The sequence below is a fragment of the Rhinopithecus bieti genome, unplaced genomic scaffold (genome assembly GCF_001698545.2).
Source record: "Rhinopithecus bieti isolate Rb0 unplaced genomic scaffold, ASM169854v2 scaffold_13348, whole genome shotgun sequence".
Taxonomy (NCBI): domain Eukaryota; kingdom Metazoa; phylum Chordata; class Mammalia; order Primates; family Cercopithecidae; genus Rhinopithecus; species Rhinopithecus bieti.
Genome location: NW_016808764.1, coordinates 6,158,147 through 6,171,076, shown reverse-complemented (window position 1 = coordinate 6,171,076; position 12,930 = coordinate 6,158,147). Strand labels below are relative to the sequence as shown.

The window sequence follows — 12,930 nt, the reverse complement described above, 5'->3', positions numbered from 1 at the left end:
AGACGGCAACGTCTGCACAGACACCAAGCAACTGTCAGTCCCGAACCTGGATGGGCTCCGAGGGCGCAGTGCCTCCAGGAGCCGCCAGGGGCCGCCACCGCCGGCGGTGCCCGACAGCGCTGCTCTGTGCGTCGCCTGCGCGCTGCCGGAGAGGAACCGTGGGCCGGTGGCGGCGGCGCAGTGCATCCTGGGTCGGCGTAGCTATGGCGTCTCGTGTCCTTTCAGCCTATGTCCGCTGCCTGCCCGCGGCCTTTGCGCCGCTGCCCCGGGTCCGGATGCAGACCGTGGCCCGGCCTCTCAGCACCGGTCTGTGCTCCGCGGGGACCCAGACGAGGCTCGGGCCTTTGCAGCCGGCCTTAAAGCTCGCGCAGGTGACTCGCGGTGACTTTTCTGGGGCTTGGCAGGGGTCAGGAATTGGGCCCGGTGGGGGTGGGGGCCGGGCACCCCGGCCGCGCCAGCTGCCCGCAGGGGTGACCTGGGGGGCAGCCGGCTCGCTCCGCAGCCCCGCTGCCTAAAGGTGTTTAGTTGACCCCTGCCGGGAGGCCGGGTGACCTCGTAATAACTAGCAAGAGCACTGACTCGAGTCCAGCACCGCTGGACTGCCGCTTACCGAAACTTTGGACAAGTCTCCTAGCCTCGCTCACACTCACCTGCAAAATTGGGATACTGGCCTCTACCTTGCGGAGTAGCAATGAGGATTAGATGAGTTAATGCGGATAGAGCATCTCGTACCGTCTCAAAATAGTGGTCACCGTATTGTGAAAGCAGCATGCAAAGAGGCAGCCACACTGGCTGGCCTACAGCCTTCTACAGAGCGGTTCTCTCTGCAGTTCTGTCCTTACTTTTCCCTGCTGCACCTTCTGCCTGTGTCCAGGACTCCTGGAAGTAATTCTAGGAAACAAATGCAGGTGACCTTTGAACAATAAGGATTTGAATTGCTTTGGTCCGCTTATATGTGGATTTTTTTTCAATCAAACGCGGCCAGCATTTACGGGATGTGCCGCCCTGCGTATAAGGAGGGCAGGCTCTTCCTATAAGGGGATTCTGCAAGGCTGACGGCGGGACATGAGTGTGCGCAGATTTGGGTATAGTCAGGGGTCCTGGAACCAATCTCCTGCGCGAATACCAAAGAACGACTGTGCCTGTAGTATATAGCTTGAGCTGATGAAATCTGCGTGAGGCTGAAACGCCAGGAGGCAGTGATTTTCAAACCTAGCTCCATATTCAAATTACGTGGGTAACTTGAAAAAACAGAAAAGCTTTCCCCCTCCCCCTTCCTGCTGATTTATTCCTCTGGGATGATACCCTGCCATGGTGGTGGTGGTGTTATTGTTGTTGTTTTTGAGACAGAGTCTCGCTCTGTCGCCCAGGCTGGAGTGCAGTGGCGTGATCTCGGCTCACTGCAAACCTCTGGTTCACGGCAACCTCCACCTGTCAGGTTCAAGCCATTCTCCTCCCTCAGCCTCCCGAGTATTTGGGACTACAGGCACCCACCACCATGCCCGGCTAATTTTTGTATTTTTAGTAGAGACGGGGTTTCATCATATTGGCCAGGCTGGTCTTGAACCCGACCTCGCAGTCCACCCACCTTGGCCTCCCAAAGTGCTGCGATTACAGGCGTGAACCACCGTGCCCGGCCTGTTGTTGTTGTTCTAGGCTCTCCAGAAGACTCTGAAGTGCAATTGAGAATAAAAATAACCTTCTTAAGGTAGGATAGACTCCCAAGGTCAAGTTATGAAACCCCTTTTCAAAGTCATAGTAGGGTTTCAACCTTGACTGCATGTTAGTGTGAAAAATAAGTGTGTCTGGCCAGGCGCAGTGGCTAATGCCTGTAATCCTAGCACTTTGGGAGGCTGAGGTGGGCGGATCGCTTGAGCCCAGGAGTTTGAGACCTTCCTAGGCAACATGGTAGAACCCCGTCTCTACAAAAAAATACATAAATTAGGCCGGGCGCGGTGGCTCACGCCTGTAAACCCAGCACTTTGGGATGCTGAGGCGGGCGGATCACGAGGTCAGGCGATGGAGACCATTCTGGCTAACACGGTGAAACCCCTTCTCTACTAAAAATAAAAAAAATTAGCCGGGCGTGGTGGCATGCGCCTGTAGTCCCAGCTACTCAGGAGGCTGAGGCAGGAGAATCGCTTGAACCCGGGAGGCGGAGGTTGCAGTGAGCCGAGATCGCCAGTGAGCCGAGATGCCAAGTCTGGCATCCTCCTTCCTGGCCACTCAAGGACTGAGTGACAACCTTTGTTATTGCATCAGCCTACAGATACTTCTGTTGTGGTGCTTGCCATATTTTTATTTCAGCTAAAATGATCTGTGGATTGATCTCTTCCATTAGAGTGTAAGCTTCTCTGGGGGGAAGGTTGTGTCATGTTCATCTTTGCATTTCTAGCCCATTGCACAGTTCTTAGCACACAGGTTAAGTTCCCAGGCTTCTGAGACAGTCATGTAAATAGATAAAGGCAAGCCATTGTGAGAACAAGTGTGTGTAATGCAGAAGCAAAAAGAGGTACTTGACCAGCCTCTCAGCAAACATGATCTTGAAGGCCTGTGCAGAGACCAGGAAGAGCCCTTGTGGTTGACTCTTAGGGTGTCTGGAAGGGAACATTGTTGGTGGGAAGAGAGTGAGCATATCATGAAGGGAGCTGTATGCTGCAGTGAGGAATTGTGGATGTTCTCTGCCAAGGTCATAGGGAGTGAACATGAAGCAGGGCTTATTGAAGGAATAAGCCCCAGGTGGCGGAGAAGGAACAGAGGTCTATAAGCAGGAGTTTTGGAGACAGGTCAGGAGTTCATTTCCAAACTGTTGAGTTGGAGAGGTCTGGGCTGCCTATGTAGAGGGGACCAGTCGGCAGTTTGTAGAGACAGCCTTTAAAGCCCTCTCCTTAGCCTCCTCTGAGTTTGCCTCAGGCAAAAGTGGGCCCCAGTGGAGTACCTGGATTCTGATGGAACCTCATCCATTTGAATTACTAGTCCAGAGGGCCGTCACTCTACCTGCAAACAGTACCTTCTCTGATGTCTGGGAGAGGTGGTTTATTTCCCATATAATTGTTAAGTGTAGATCTTGAGGAAGAACAGTTAACACCAGAAACCTCACATGTTGGCTGCTGGGGAGGTGCTTGTCCATTTTGTATCCCTTTTATTTTTTCCCAGTCAACAGAGATCCAGCTAGAAGGAGCAACAAGACCTTCCAAGAGGCCATGCTGGAAGCACATGGGGGTGAGGGGTACCTAACCTCCCCTGCCTCAGTTTCTCGTCTGTAAAAAGGAGGGTGATAGTATCGTCGATCTCACCAGATTACTGGAGAGCTGAAGGAAGATGATGTGTGTAAAGTGCTTAGGGCAATATCATAGCCTGACTTGATAAGAAATCAATGGAGGCCAGCCATGGTAGTTTATGCCTGTAATCCCAGCACTTTGGGAGGCTGAGGTGAGTGGATCACTTGAGACCAGAAATTCAGGACCAGCCTGGCCAACATGGTGAAACCTCATCTCCACTAAAAATACAGAAATTAGCCAGGCATGGTGGAGCATGCCTGTAATCCCAGCTACTTGGGAGGCAGAGGCATAAGAATCACTTGAACCCAGAAGGCAGAGGTTGTAGTGAGCCGAGGTCACAACACTACACTCCAGCCTGGGCAACACAGTGAGACTCCGTCTGAAAAAAAAAAAGAAAAAGAAATCAATAGAGACCAGAGGCAGAAGCATGAGAGGGGAGTAGGATCAAGTATTTTGGGGCTGCGCTACAGCCAAGGCATCAAACTAGCTGCTGCTGGTCATTGGTCTCAGGATCCTACTAAATAACCCAAAATAGCACTCACTGTGTAAGTGCCAGCCAATGTCCAAGCCCTTTACTTCATCTCTTCACAACAGTCCTGTGAGTATGGTACTGTTGTTTATCCCCATTTTACAGATGAGGAAACTGAGGTGTACAAGGTTAAGTAACCCACCCAAGGCCAAACAACTAGTGAGAGCCAGCACCATGGTGCAGGCATAGGCAGTCTAGTTTCAGAGTCTGAGCTCTTGCCCACTAACTTACTGCCTCATGCTGACCCTGATGCAGCACCTACTCTAGATGGCATGTGGCCTCCAGTCAGAGACTCATTTAATTTAATCACACAGTACCCACCTGGCCCCTGTAGGTACTTGCCGGAGCTGCTGAGGACAATGCTGACAACCTAGTTGACCTCATAGGTAGCTGTGTATGAACATAGAGTATACCCTCACCAGTCTCCCTGGGTCCAAGGTCTTGCTTTGTTGCCCAGGTTGGTCTGGAACTCCTGGGCTCAAGCGATCCTTCCACTTTGGCCTCCCAAAGTGTTGGGATTACAGGCGTGGGCCACCACACCTGACCTCGTACCATTTTTTTTCTTTTTTTTTTTTTTTTTGGAGAAGGAGTCTCACCCTATCGCCCAGGCTGGAGTGTAGAGCCAAGATCTCAGTTCACTGCAACCTCTGCCTCCTAGGTTCAAGTGATCCTCCCACTTCAGCCTCCTGAGTAGCTGGGATTGTAGGCACACGTCATCATACCCGGCTAATTTTTGTATTTTTAGTAGAGACGGGGTTTCACTATGTTGGGCAGGCTGGTCTTAAACTCCTGACTGCAAGTGATCCGCGCACCTTGCCCTCCCAAAGTGCTGGGATTACAGGCGTGAGCCACCACACCTGGCCTCATACCATTTCTTGATAAGCACATAGCCTCTGTTGGATCCTTCCACCTGAAACTTCTTTTCTGCCATTGCCATATTACCTCATTTCTTCCCCTTTCTCTTTATTCCTTTCTTCTCCATTTTATTTATGACTTGGAAACCTGTTTGAGTCATTGTTAAGTAGACCAGTGATGTGCCTGTATCAAAGGTCTCCTTAACGCATAATAGGAAAGGATACCATGTATAATAGGAAAGGAGACCAGACATTTAGACAAAGAAAAGTGCTCTAAAACTCTTGAAAGTACTCAGAAACTCTCCAACTCGTGTCTTTAGCTTGCTGATTAAACTTGATTTTTTTTTTTTTTTTTTGAGAAGGAATCTCACTCTGTCGCCCATGCTGGAGTGATCTTGGCTCACTGTGTCCCAGGTTCAAGTGATTCTCCTGCTTCAGCCTCCTGAGTAGATGGGATTACAGGCACATGCTACCACGCTCAGCTAATTTTTATATTTTTAGTAGAGATGGGGTTTCACCACGTTGGTCAGGCTGGTCTCGAACTCCTGACCTCATGATCTGCCTGCCTCAGCTTCCCAAAGTGTTGGGATTACAAGTGTGAGCCACTGTGCCCGGCGTAAACCTGATTTTAATAACTGACTTCTTTTTCTTTTATTTTCTTTCTTTTTTTTTTTTTTTGAGAGAGAGAGTATCAGCTCTGTGGCCCAAGGTGGAGGGCAGTGGCACGATCTCGGCTCACTGCAACCTTTCTCCTGGGTTCAAGCAATTTTCATGCCTCAGCCACCTGAATAGCTGGGATTACAGGCACACACCACCATGCCCGGCTAATTTTTGTATTTTTAGTAGAGACGAGACTTCACCATTTTGGCCAGGCTGGTCTTGAACTCCTGGCCTCAAGTGATTGGCCCACCTCGGCCTCGCAAAGTACTGGGATTACAGGTGTGAGACACCACACCTGGCCCAATACCTGTTCTTTATGCAAGATGAATGTTTCTTATACAGAGGTTATACTGGTTTGGTTCCCTGGGCAGTATTTATTATGATTTTTCATGGACCTTTGTGAGTTTCAGGCACCTGAGCCCTAACAAGCAGCCCCACTTTCTATAGGGAAATGCCTTAAGAACTCCAAGCCTCGGACTTAAAATCAACTTCAGGAGGTAAACAAACCAACTTAGATTAGGGATTCCTTTTTTTTTTTTTTTTTTTGAGACGGAGTCTTGCTCTGTCGCCCAGGCTGGAATGTAATGGCATGGTCTCGGCTCACTGCAACCTCTGCCTCCCACGTTCAAGTGATTCTCCTGCCTCAGTCTCTTGAGTAACTGGGATTACAGGCGCCCACCACCATGCCTGGCTAAATTTTGTATTTTTAGTAGTGAGATAGGGTTTCACCATGTTGGCCAGCTTGGTCTCGAACTCCTGACCTCAGGTGATCTGCCCACCTTGGCCTCCCAAAGTGCTGTGATTATAGGCGTGAGCCACCATGACCAGCCAGATTAGGGATTTCTGTAGTGAGCAAAACTGCCAAATACCCTGTTTTGTTTTCTCTGGTTCTGTGTTGTACCTTCCACAGCATTAAACCACCTGACCTGTAATTGCAGCTCATTCCACATTTGTTGAATGAAATCTGGTCAATACCCTAAAATACCTAAACATCGAGCCGACTAATACCAGAGATACGTGAGATATTGCTCTAACATGGCCGAGGCCAGAAGGGCTCATGGTTTGGCTGGTGGCCATGAGGCAAGCCTTGCTGGAAGGGAAACAGATTGGAATATAATGACTGTAAGCTCCCTCATCCTCTCTTTGGGTGGGTGGCCAGCTTCCTTTGTCCTGGCTGAGGTCAGGGAGATACCTGCTGGAACCAAACTAGACCTTTCTGGTGTATGGTCCTCAGTTTGAATTGCCTTTGGGTTTACCATGACAGCTCTTTCCTTGTGGGTTATTTTGACTTGGGTCTGCCTATTAAAGGTGGCAGCTCCCTAGAGAGGCCTCAGGATGCTGAAAAGATGCCATGAGAAGACATAGGCATTCTGCAGACGCCAGACAATTTTACTGGCAGTTAGTGTCGCAGAGCGGGATGAATGTCCAGAGCCTGAGGGTTGAACCCAGGAGGCAGAGGGGCTGGTCCTGGCTCCCAGGAAGGAGGCCTGAGGTGCTGCCGAACTGCTGGGGCTTCTGCGATTACCCAGTCCTGCAACGTGGTGTGTCCTAATGGCCACAATGAGAATGAGATGCTGTGCGTTCTCTACAGCCCCAAAAGTTCTGTGCAAGTTACCTATAGGCTTGTGCATTGATTTAGAGGCATTTTCCGTTCAATGACAGTGTTTTCTTCCTGCCCTCGCTCTAGGTTCCTGGTAGAGTTACACCGTTGTGCCGCCAGTATAGCGACATGCCCCCTTTGACGTTAGAGGGCATCCGGGACCGTGTTCTTTACGTATTGAAACTCTATGACAAGATTGACCCAGAGAAGGTAACTGATGGTGGTTTGAATTTTTTTCTTTAAATATAGAGTATTTAAATTACATGGTACAAAATGCAAAGGGCAAGATACTCAATAAAAATCTCCTTGGCTCCCAGCCACCCAGGCCCATTCTGGGAGACAACCAGCACTACCAGTTTCATGTGTGTTTCCAAAGGTATTCAATGCATATGTTAAAGCAGTATACGCATATGTGTGTATATTATGTGTATATTATATGTGTATCTCACCCTTTTTAAAAAACACAAGTGGCCGGGCACGGTGGCTCATGCCTGTAATCCCAGCACTTTGGGAGGCTGAGGCGGGCAGATCACCTGAGGTTGGGAGTTCGAGACCAGCCTGACCAACATGGAAAAAACTCATCTCTACTAAAAATACAAAATTAGCCAGGCATGGTGGTGTATACCTGTAATCCCAGCTACTCAGGAGGCTGAGGCAGGAGAATCACTTGAACCCGGGAGGTGAAGGTTGCAATGAGCTGAGATAGCACCGTTGCAGTCCAGCCTAGGCAACAAGAGTGAAACTCCATCTCAAAAATAATAACAATAAATAATAAAAACACAAGTGGGGCTGGTCGTGGTGGCTCACGCCTGTAATCCCAGCACTTTGGGAGGCTGAGGCGAGTGGATCATGAGGTCAGGAATTCAAGACCAGCCTGGCCAAGATGGTGAAACCCCATCTCTACTAAAAATACAAAAATTAGCCAGGCACGGTGGCAGACACCTGTAATCCCAGCTACTTGGGAGGATGAGGCAGAGAACTGCTTGAACCTGGGAGGCAGAGGGTACAGTGAGCCGAGGTCACGCCACTGCACACTGCAGCCTGGGTGGCAGGGTGAGACTCTGTGTAACAACGAAAATAAATGGAATCTGTTGTGTAGGTAAGGCAGTTTGTTTTTGATATGCGTTTTTGAAGAATCATTCCTGGTGACCCTGAGGTCTAAATTAGAGTGATAGGGTGATAGTAAACACTTTGTAACATGAAGCTGCCTACAGTTTATAATCATAATGCCACTTAAGGTGTGGAGTCTAGGCCTTAGTTGTCAGTAAGGCAGCAAAAATACCCAAACTTCTTCAGATGTCATTCAGAGCAATGATCAGAGATCTCAGTAAAACATATAGATTGGGCCGGGTGCGGGAGCTCACGCCTGTAATCGCAGCACTTTGGGAGGCTGAGGTGGGTGGATCTCCCTAGATCAGGAGTTCAAGACCAGCCTGGCCAACATGGCAAAAACCCTGTCTCTACTAAAAATACAAAAAAATTAGCTGGGCATCATGGTGGTGGGTGCCTGCAATCCCAGCTACTCGGGAGGCTGAGGCATGAGAATCGCTTGAACCCGGGAGGCCGAGTTTGCAGTGAGCCAAGATCGTGCCATTGCATTGCACTCCAGCCTGGGTGACAGAGCAAGACTCTCAAAAAACAAACAAAAAAAACATACAGAGTGAAATTCTTCATTAGCTATGTATATATTGTTCACTTTAAAATAAAGTAGAATAAGATAAAGCAAACCATGTACATACCAGCACAGGTTACATATAAAATGTCAGCCATGGCCTCTGTATGTTAAAAAGAATTCGATATAGTCACAAGGACAGAAAACCAAACACTTCATGTTCTCACTCATAGGTGGGAACTGAACAGTGAGATCGGTTGGACACAGGGTGGGGAGCATCACGCACTGGGGCCTGTCAGTGGGTGGGGAGCTGGGGGAGGGATAGCATTAGGAGAAATACATAATGTAAATGATGAGTTGATGGGTGCAGCAAGCCACCATGGCACATGTATACCTGTGTATCAAACCTGCACGTTGTGCACATGTACCCTAAAACTTAAAGTATAATAAAAAAAATTCGATATAGTGATTAAGTGGCATTGTACCACCCTGTTATCTTGGGAAGCAAATGCTTTCATGGACTAAATTTTGTGTTTGGTGCTCCTTTCTTGCAGCTTTCAGTAGATTCTCATTTTATGAAAGACCTGGGCTTAGACAGTTTGGACCAAGTGGAGATTATCATGGCCATGGAAGACGAATTTGGTAAGGCTCAGTCTTGTATCTGTATACTGTGATTTTTGATTAAGGTGGATTAAACTGAAAGAAATGGTGGGAGTCTGAATTGGAGTTAGAATTAAATATTAGTAGAAACAGTAGTATCCACTGCCCTACACACACACCTGCCTGCCCACTTACCATCAGGTGAAGTAAGCTTTAGGGATGGTACATTTATTCAGAAAGCACCTTGCACAAGCCCAGCAGAGTGCCCAGTGTTGTGCCAAGAGCCGAATGACCAGAGATGGTTCCAGGGGACTGACTCTTCAGACAGAGTTCTAAGACAAAGGGCAAAAGCCTGCCCGGAACACATGCCGATGGCACGTCAGCCCTCCTGAGCTCGGGTGACATGAACCAGGTGGAAGTAGTGTGTGCCAGGACAAGAGACGCACCCAGAGCCTCCGGCCTTGTTCTCCTATCCTGGCTCACGTGCACACTCCAAGTTTGGGACGGTGTGTTGTGCAAGTGAGACCTTTCTAAGGCTCCATGGCTGTTTCTGCGTGAGTTGGTTGAATAGGAAATCAAAGGACTTCTGTGCTATTCTGCAGAGCAGGGCCTAGTTAAAATTCCTCACAGATGATGCTGACTAGGATGGAATCCTTTGCCTAGTGCTTCACAGTACCAGGTCTGGAATTGAGCTTAGGTATGAGCCTGGACAAGTAACTATCTCTCAAAGCCTGTTTCCGCAGCTGTAAAGTGGGTGATAATAGTAGGAACCCCAGGATTGGGATTGCTGTGAGAATTAGAGATTATGTGTAAAATGCTCAGCACAGCGTTTGGCCCAAAGTAAGCTAACTATCAAAACCCAGCCATTTATAAAAACCCAACCATCATGAAAAAAAAAAGCATGGGTGACGTGTGTTACAGCACGATGACCCTCGAGAACGTGCTGAGTGAAAGAAGCCAGACACAGAAGATGACACGTTATATACCATTTACATGAAATGTCAAGAAGAGGCAAATCAAGATAAAAAGTAGATGAGTGGTTGCCAGAACTAGGGAGGATGGGGAGTGACTGCTGATGGGCACTGGGTCTCTTTTACAATGGTGATGGTTGCACAATGTTGTGAATATACTAAAAACTACCAAATTTTATATATATATATATATATATGTATGTATGTGTACAAGGAGGAATTTGCTATTATATGAATTCTATCTCAACAAACAAACATACCTCCAAAGCATTGTACCCAACCTGCATGCATACTGTCTAGAAGCTAACTGGCCCACAACCTAAATGGCATTCAAGGTTGCTGAAAGTTTTGATATACTTGTAGCTGTTGTAGAAGGGTCAGGTGTGTTCAGTTCTAAAGGATTTTTTTTTTTAAACTCTCTCACGTTGTGTATTTTTCTTTTAGGGTTTGAAATTCCTGATACAGATGCTGAAAAGTTAATGTGTCCACAAGAAATTGTAGATTACATTGCAGATAAGAAGGATGTATATGAATAAAGTATCAGGTAAATAATTAGACTTCTAAAATGATGTTCACCCGTAGATTTAATTGTCTGTGGTTCTTCAATAAAGGAAACTCAAGAAGAAATAGAAAATGGAAATGCTTGACCAAGATTTTTCACTGCTTATAAAATGCAAGCCCTTTCCTGTTGTCTGCCACTCAAAGGGGCCCAGCCATGGTGGTGATCTTTGAGAGGTTGAGAGCTGTCATTCCTGCATAGAACTCCCTTGACTATCAGCTCTCCTCACAGAAGCAGAGTTTTGTACAAAGTACTGAGCAGGATAACCTGGAAACAGACCTCTATCTCCCTCAATTACTCACCCAAGGCAAGCCCAGCCTGCTGGGTAAGACACTGAGGTGACCTGGCTCTTTTTGTTTTTGGAGACGGAGTCTCGCTCTGTCACCCAGGCTGGAGTGCAGTGGTGTGCTCTTGGCTCACTGCAAGCTCCGCCTCCTGGTTTCATGCCATTCTCCTGCCTCAGCCTCCCAAGTAGCTGTGACTACAGGCACCCGCCACCACGCCCAGCTAATTTTTTGTATTTTTAGTAGAGACAGGGTTTCACCGTGTTAGCCAGGATGGTCTTGATCTCCTGACCTCATGATCTGCCCGCCTCAGCCTCCCAAAGTGTTGGGATTACAGCCATGAACCACTGCGCCCGGCCCGACCTGGCTCTTAATTAGGCAAGAGAGGCCTCATGGGTAAGAGGATGGACTTTGGAGTCAGACACACCCAAGTTTATTTTCAGCTCTGCCACACTCTGTAAGCCTGGTGGTCTCAGGCAGACTGCTTAGCTCTGTAAGCCTCAGTTTCCTCGTATGTAATATGGGGGTAATGATAGGACCTACCTGGGGCTTTTGTGAAAGCAAAATTGCAGAGAGTGTATATATCACTTGATACAATGATGTAAAGAAGCCTCTTAGTAAATAGTAGCTCTTGTTACTTGGGCCCTAGAATAATCAAATAAGACTTTTTGCATTAAAACATTATATTAGTGTCTTTAGCTTTTAGTGACCCTGTCTTTTTGTTTGTTTTTTTTTTTTTTTTAGATGGAATCTTGCTCTGTTGCCCAGGCTGGAGTGTAGTGGCATGATCTCGACTTACTGTAACCTCTGCCTCCTGGGTTCAAGCGATTCTCCTGCCTCAGCCTCCTGGGTAACTGGGATTACAGGCGTGTACCTCCACGCCCAGCTAATTTTTATATTTTTCGTAGAGATGGGGTTTTACCATGTTGGCCAGGCTGGTCTCGAACTCCTGACCTCAGGTGATCCGCCCACCTTGGTCTCCCCAAGGGCTGGGATTACGAGCATGAGCCACTGCACTCAGCCAGATGCTGCATTTTTAGCACCTGAAAGATGTCACTTACCATTAATAAGAACACATCAAAAATAACATTGAACTTATTTTATCTTTTCCAGACCCTTTGGCTTTAGGGAGAGAGGACTCAGATGATAGTGGCGAATGTCTGGCAGTGAGGACACATTTTCGCATCATTGCTGACTCTGACAGAGTGATTCTGATGGACTTGTATTTAAATTGTGTAAGTGTTTTACTCTTTGAAAATAAATCTATAAAACCAACATTTTCTCTAGTCTTCAGTTTTTCAATGTCTATAAAGTGCTTTTTTATATTTTCATATTGACATTGCTTAATATTTTTAAAGGTCTGATTTGTCATTGGTATCATGCATGTCAAAAACAATGGCTTCTCCAACCATGTACTTGAAGTAAGACTCTCTCCCCACCTTCATATCAGGAGTGAATATATTCATGGAAATGGACTTTCTGCTTCAAAAAAAATTTTGTTTTGGTTTCCATTAGCTTATTATCAGCTGATATCAGCAGGTGGGACTAGTTGTTCATCCCTGTCCTAAAGATCCCTTTCCAAATTAATACAGTTTAACAGTTTTGGAGAATGGGAGGCTCTCTTTCCTCCTGGAAGGTCAGTTTGACATTGCCACACATCATTATCAGTTCTGCCCCTTTTACTCTTAGCACTGTGTTGGTTCCTTGGGGTTGATGTAGTTAACATGTACACATTGCCTAGCTCTTGATAAGGTTTAGTTTGAGAGTTACATCAAAATAATTGCTCTCTTTTTACATGACATTTCTAGTACGGGAGGGAAGAGGAACCAAAGGCCTACAGTAAGTAGTGTCTTCGAGGCAGAAGAACTAAGGTGAGGGGCCCTGAGCCAGCCGAGAATCTCATGGCTGAGAGATGAGGTGGTCGAAGGATGGGAGTCAGCTCTGGGATTGGGTCCACACTCATCTGCTTCCCTTCCTGCA

General features: G+C 47.4%; 1 protein-coding gene across 1 annotated transcript; it reads left to right on the top strand.

The window, feature by feature from the left end:
* The first annotated feature begins 142 nt into the window (after window positions 1-142).
* Window positions 143-12,227, top strand: NDUFAB1 (NADH:ubiquinone oxidoreductase subunit AB1). The gene is made up of 5 exons (XM_017887144.1): window positions 143-371; window positions 7,012-7,134; window positions 9,091-9,178; window positions 10,552-10,651; window positions 12,064-12,227. Exons 1-4 carry the CDS (start codon window positions 204-206, stop codon window positions 10,641-10,643), a joined length of 471 nt encoding a protein of 156 aa, XP_017742633.1. The 5' UTR covers window positions 143-203; the 3' UTR covers window positions 10,644-10,651; window positions 12,064-12,227.
* The last annotated feature ends 703 nt before the right edge of the window (window positions 12,228-12,930 follow it).

Excerpts from the sequence above, each read along its gene's own strand:
- NDUFAB1 (XM_017887144.1), top strand. The coding sequence starts at position 204 with ATGGCGTCTCGTGTCCTTTCAGCCTATGTCCGCTGCCTGCCCGCGGCC. Across the intron at positions 372-7,011 it reads CGGCCTTAAAGCTCGCGCAG|GTTCCTGGTAGAGTTACACC; the intron begins GTGACTCGCGGT and ends CCCTCGCTCTAG. Across the intron at positions 9,179-10,551 it reads GGCCATGGAAGACGAATTTG|GGTTTGAAATTCCTGATACA; the intron begins GTAAGGCTCAGT and ends TTTTTCTTTTAG.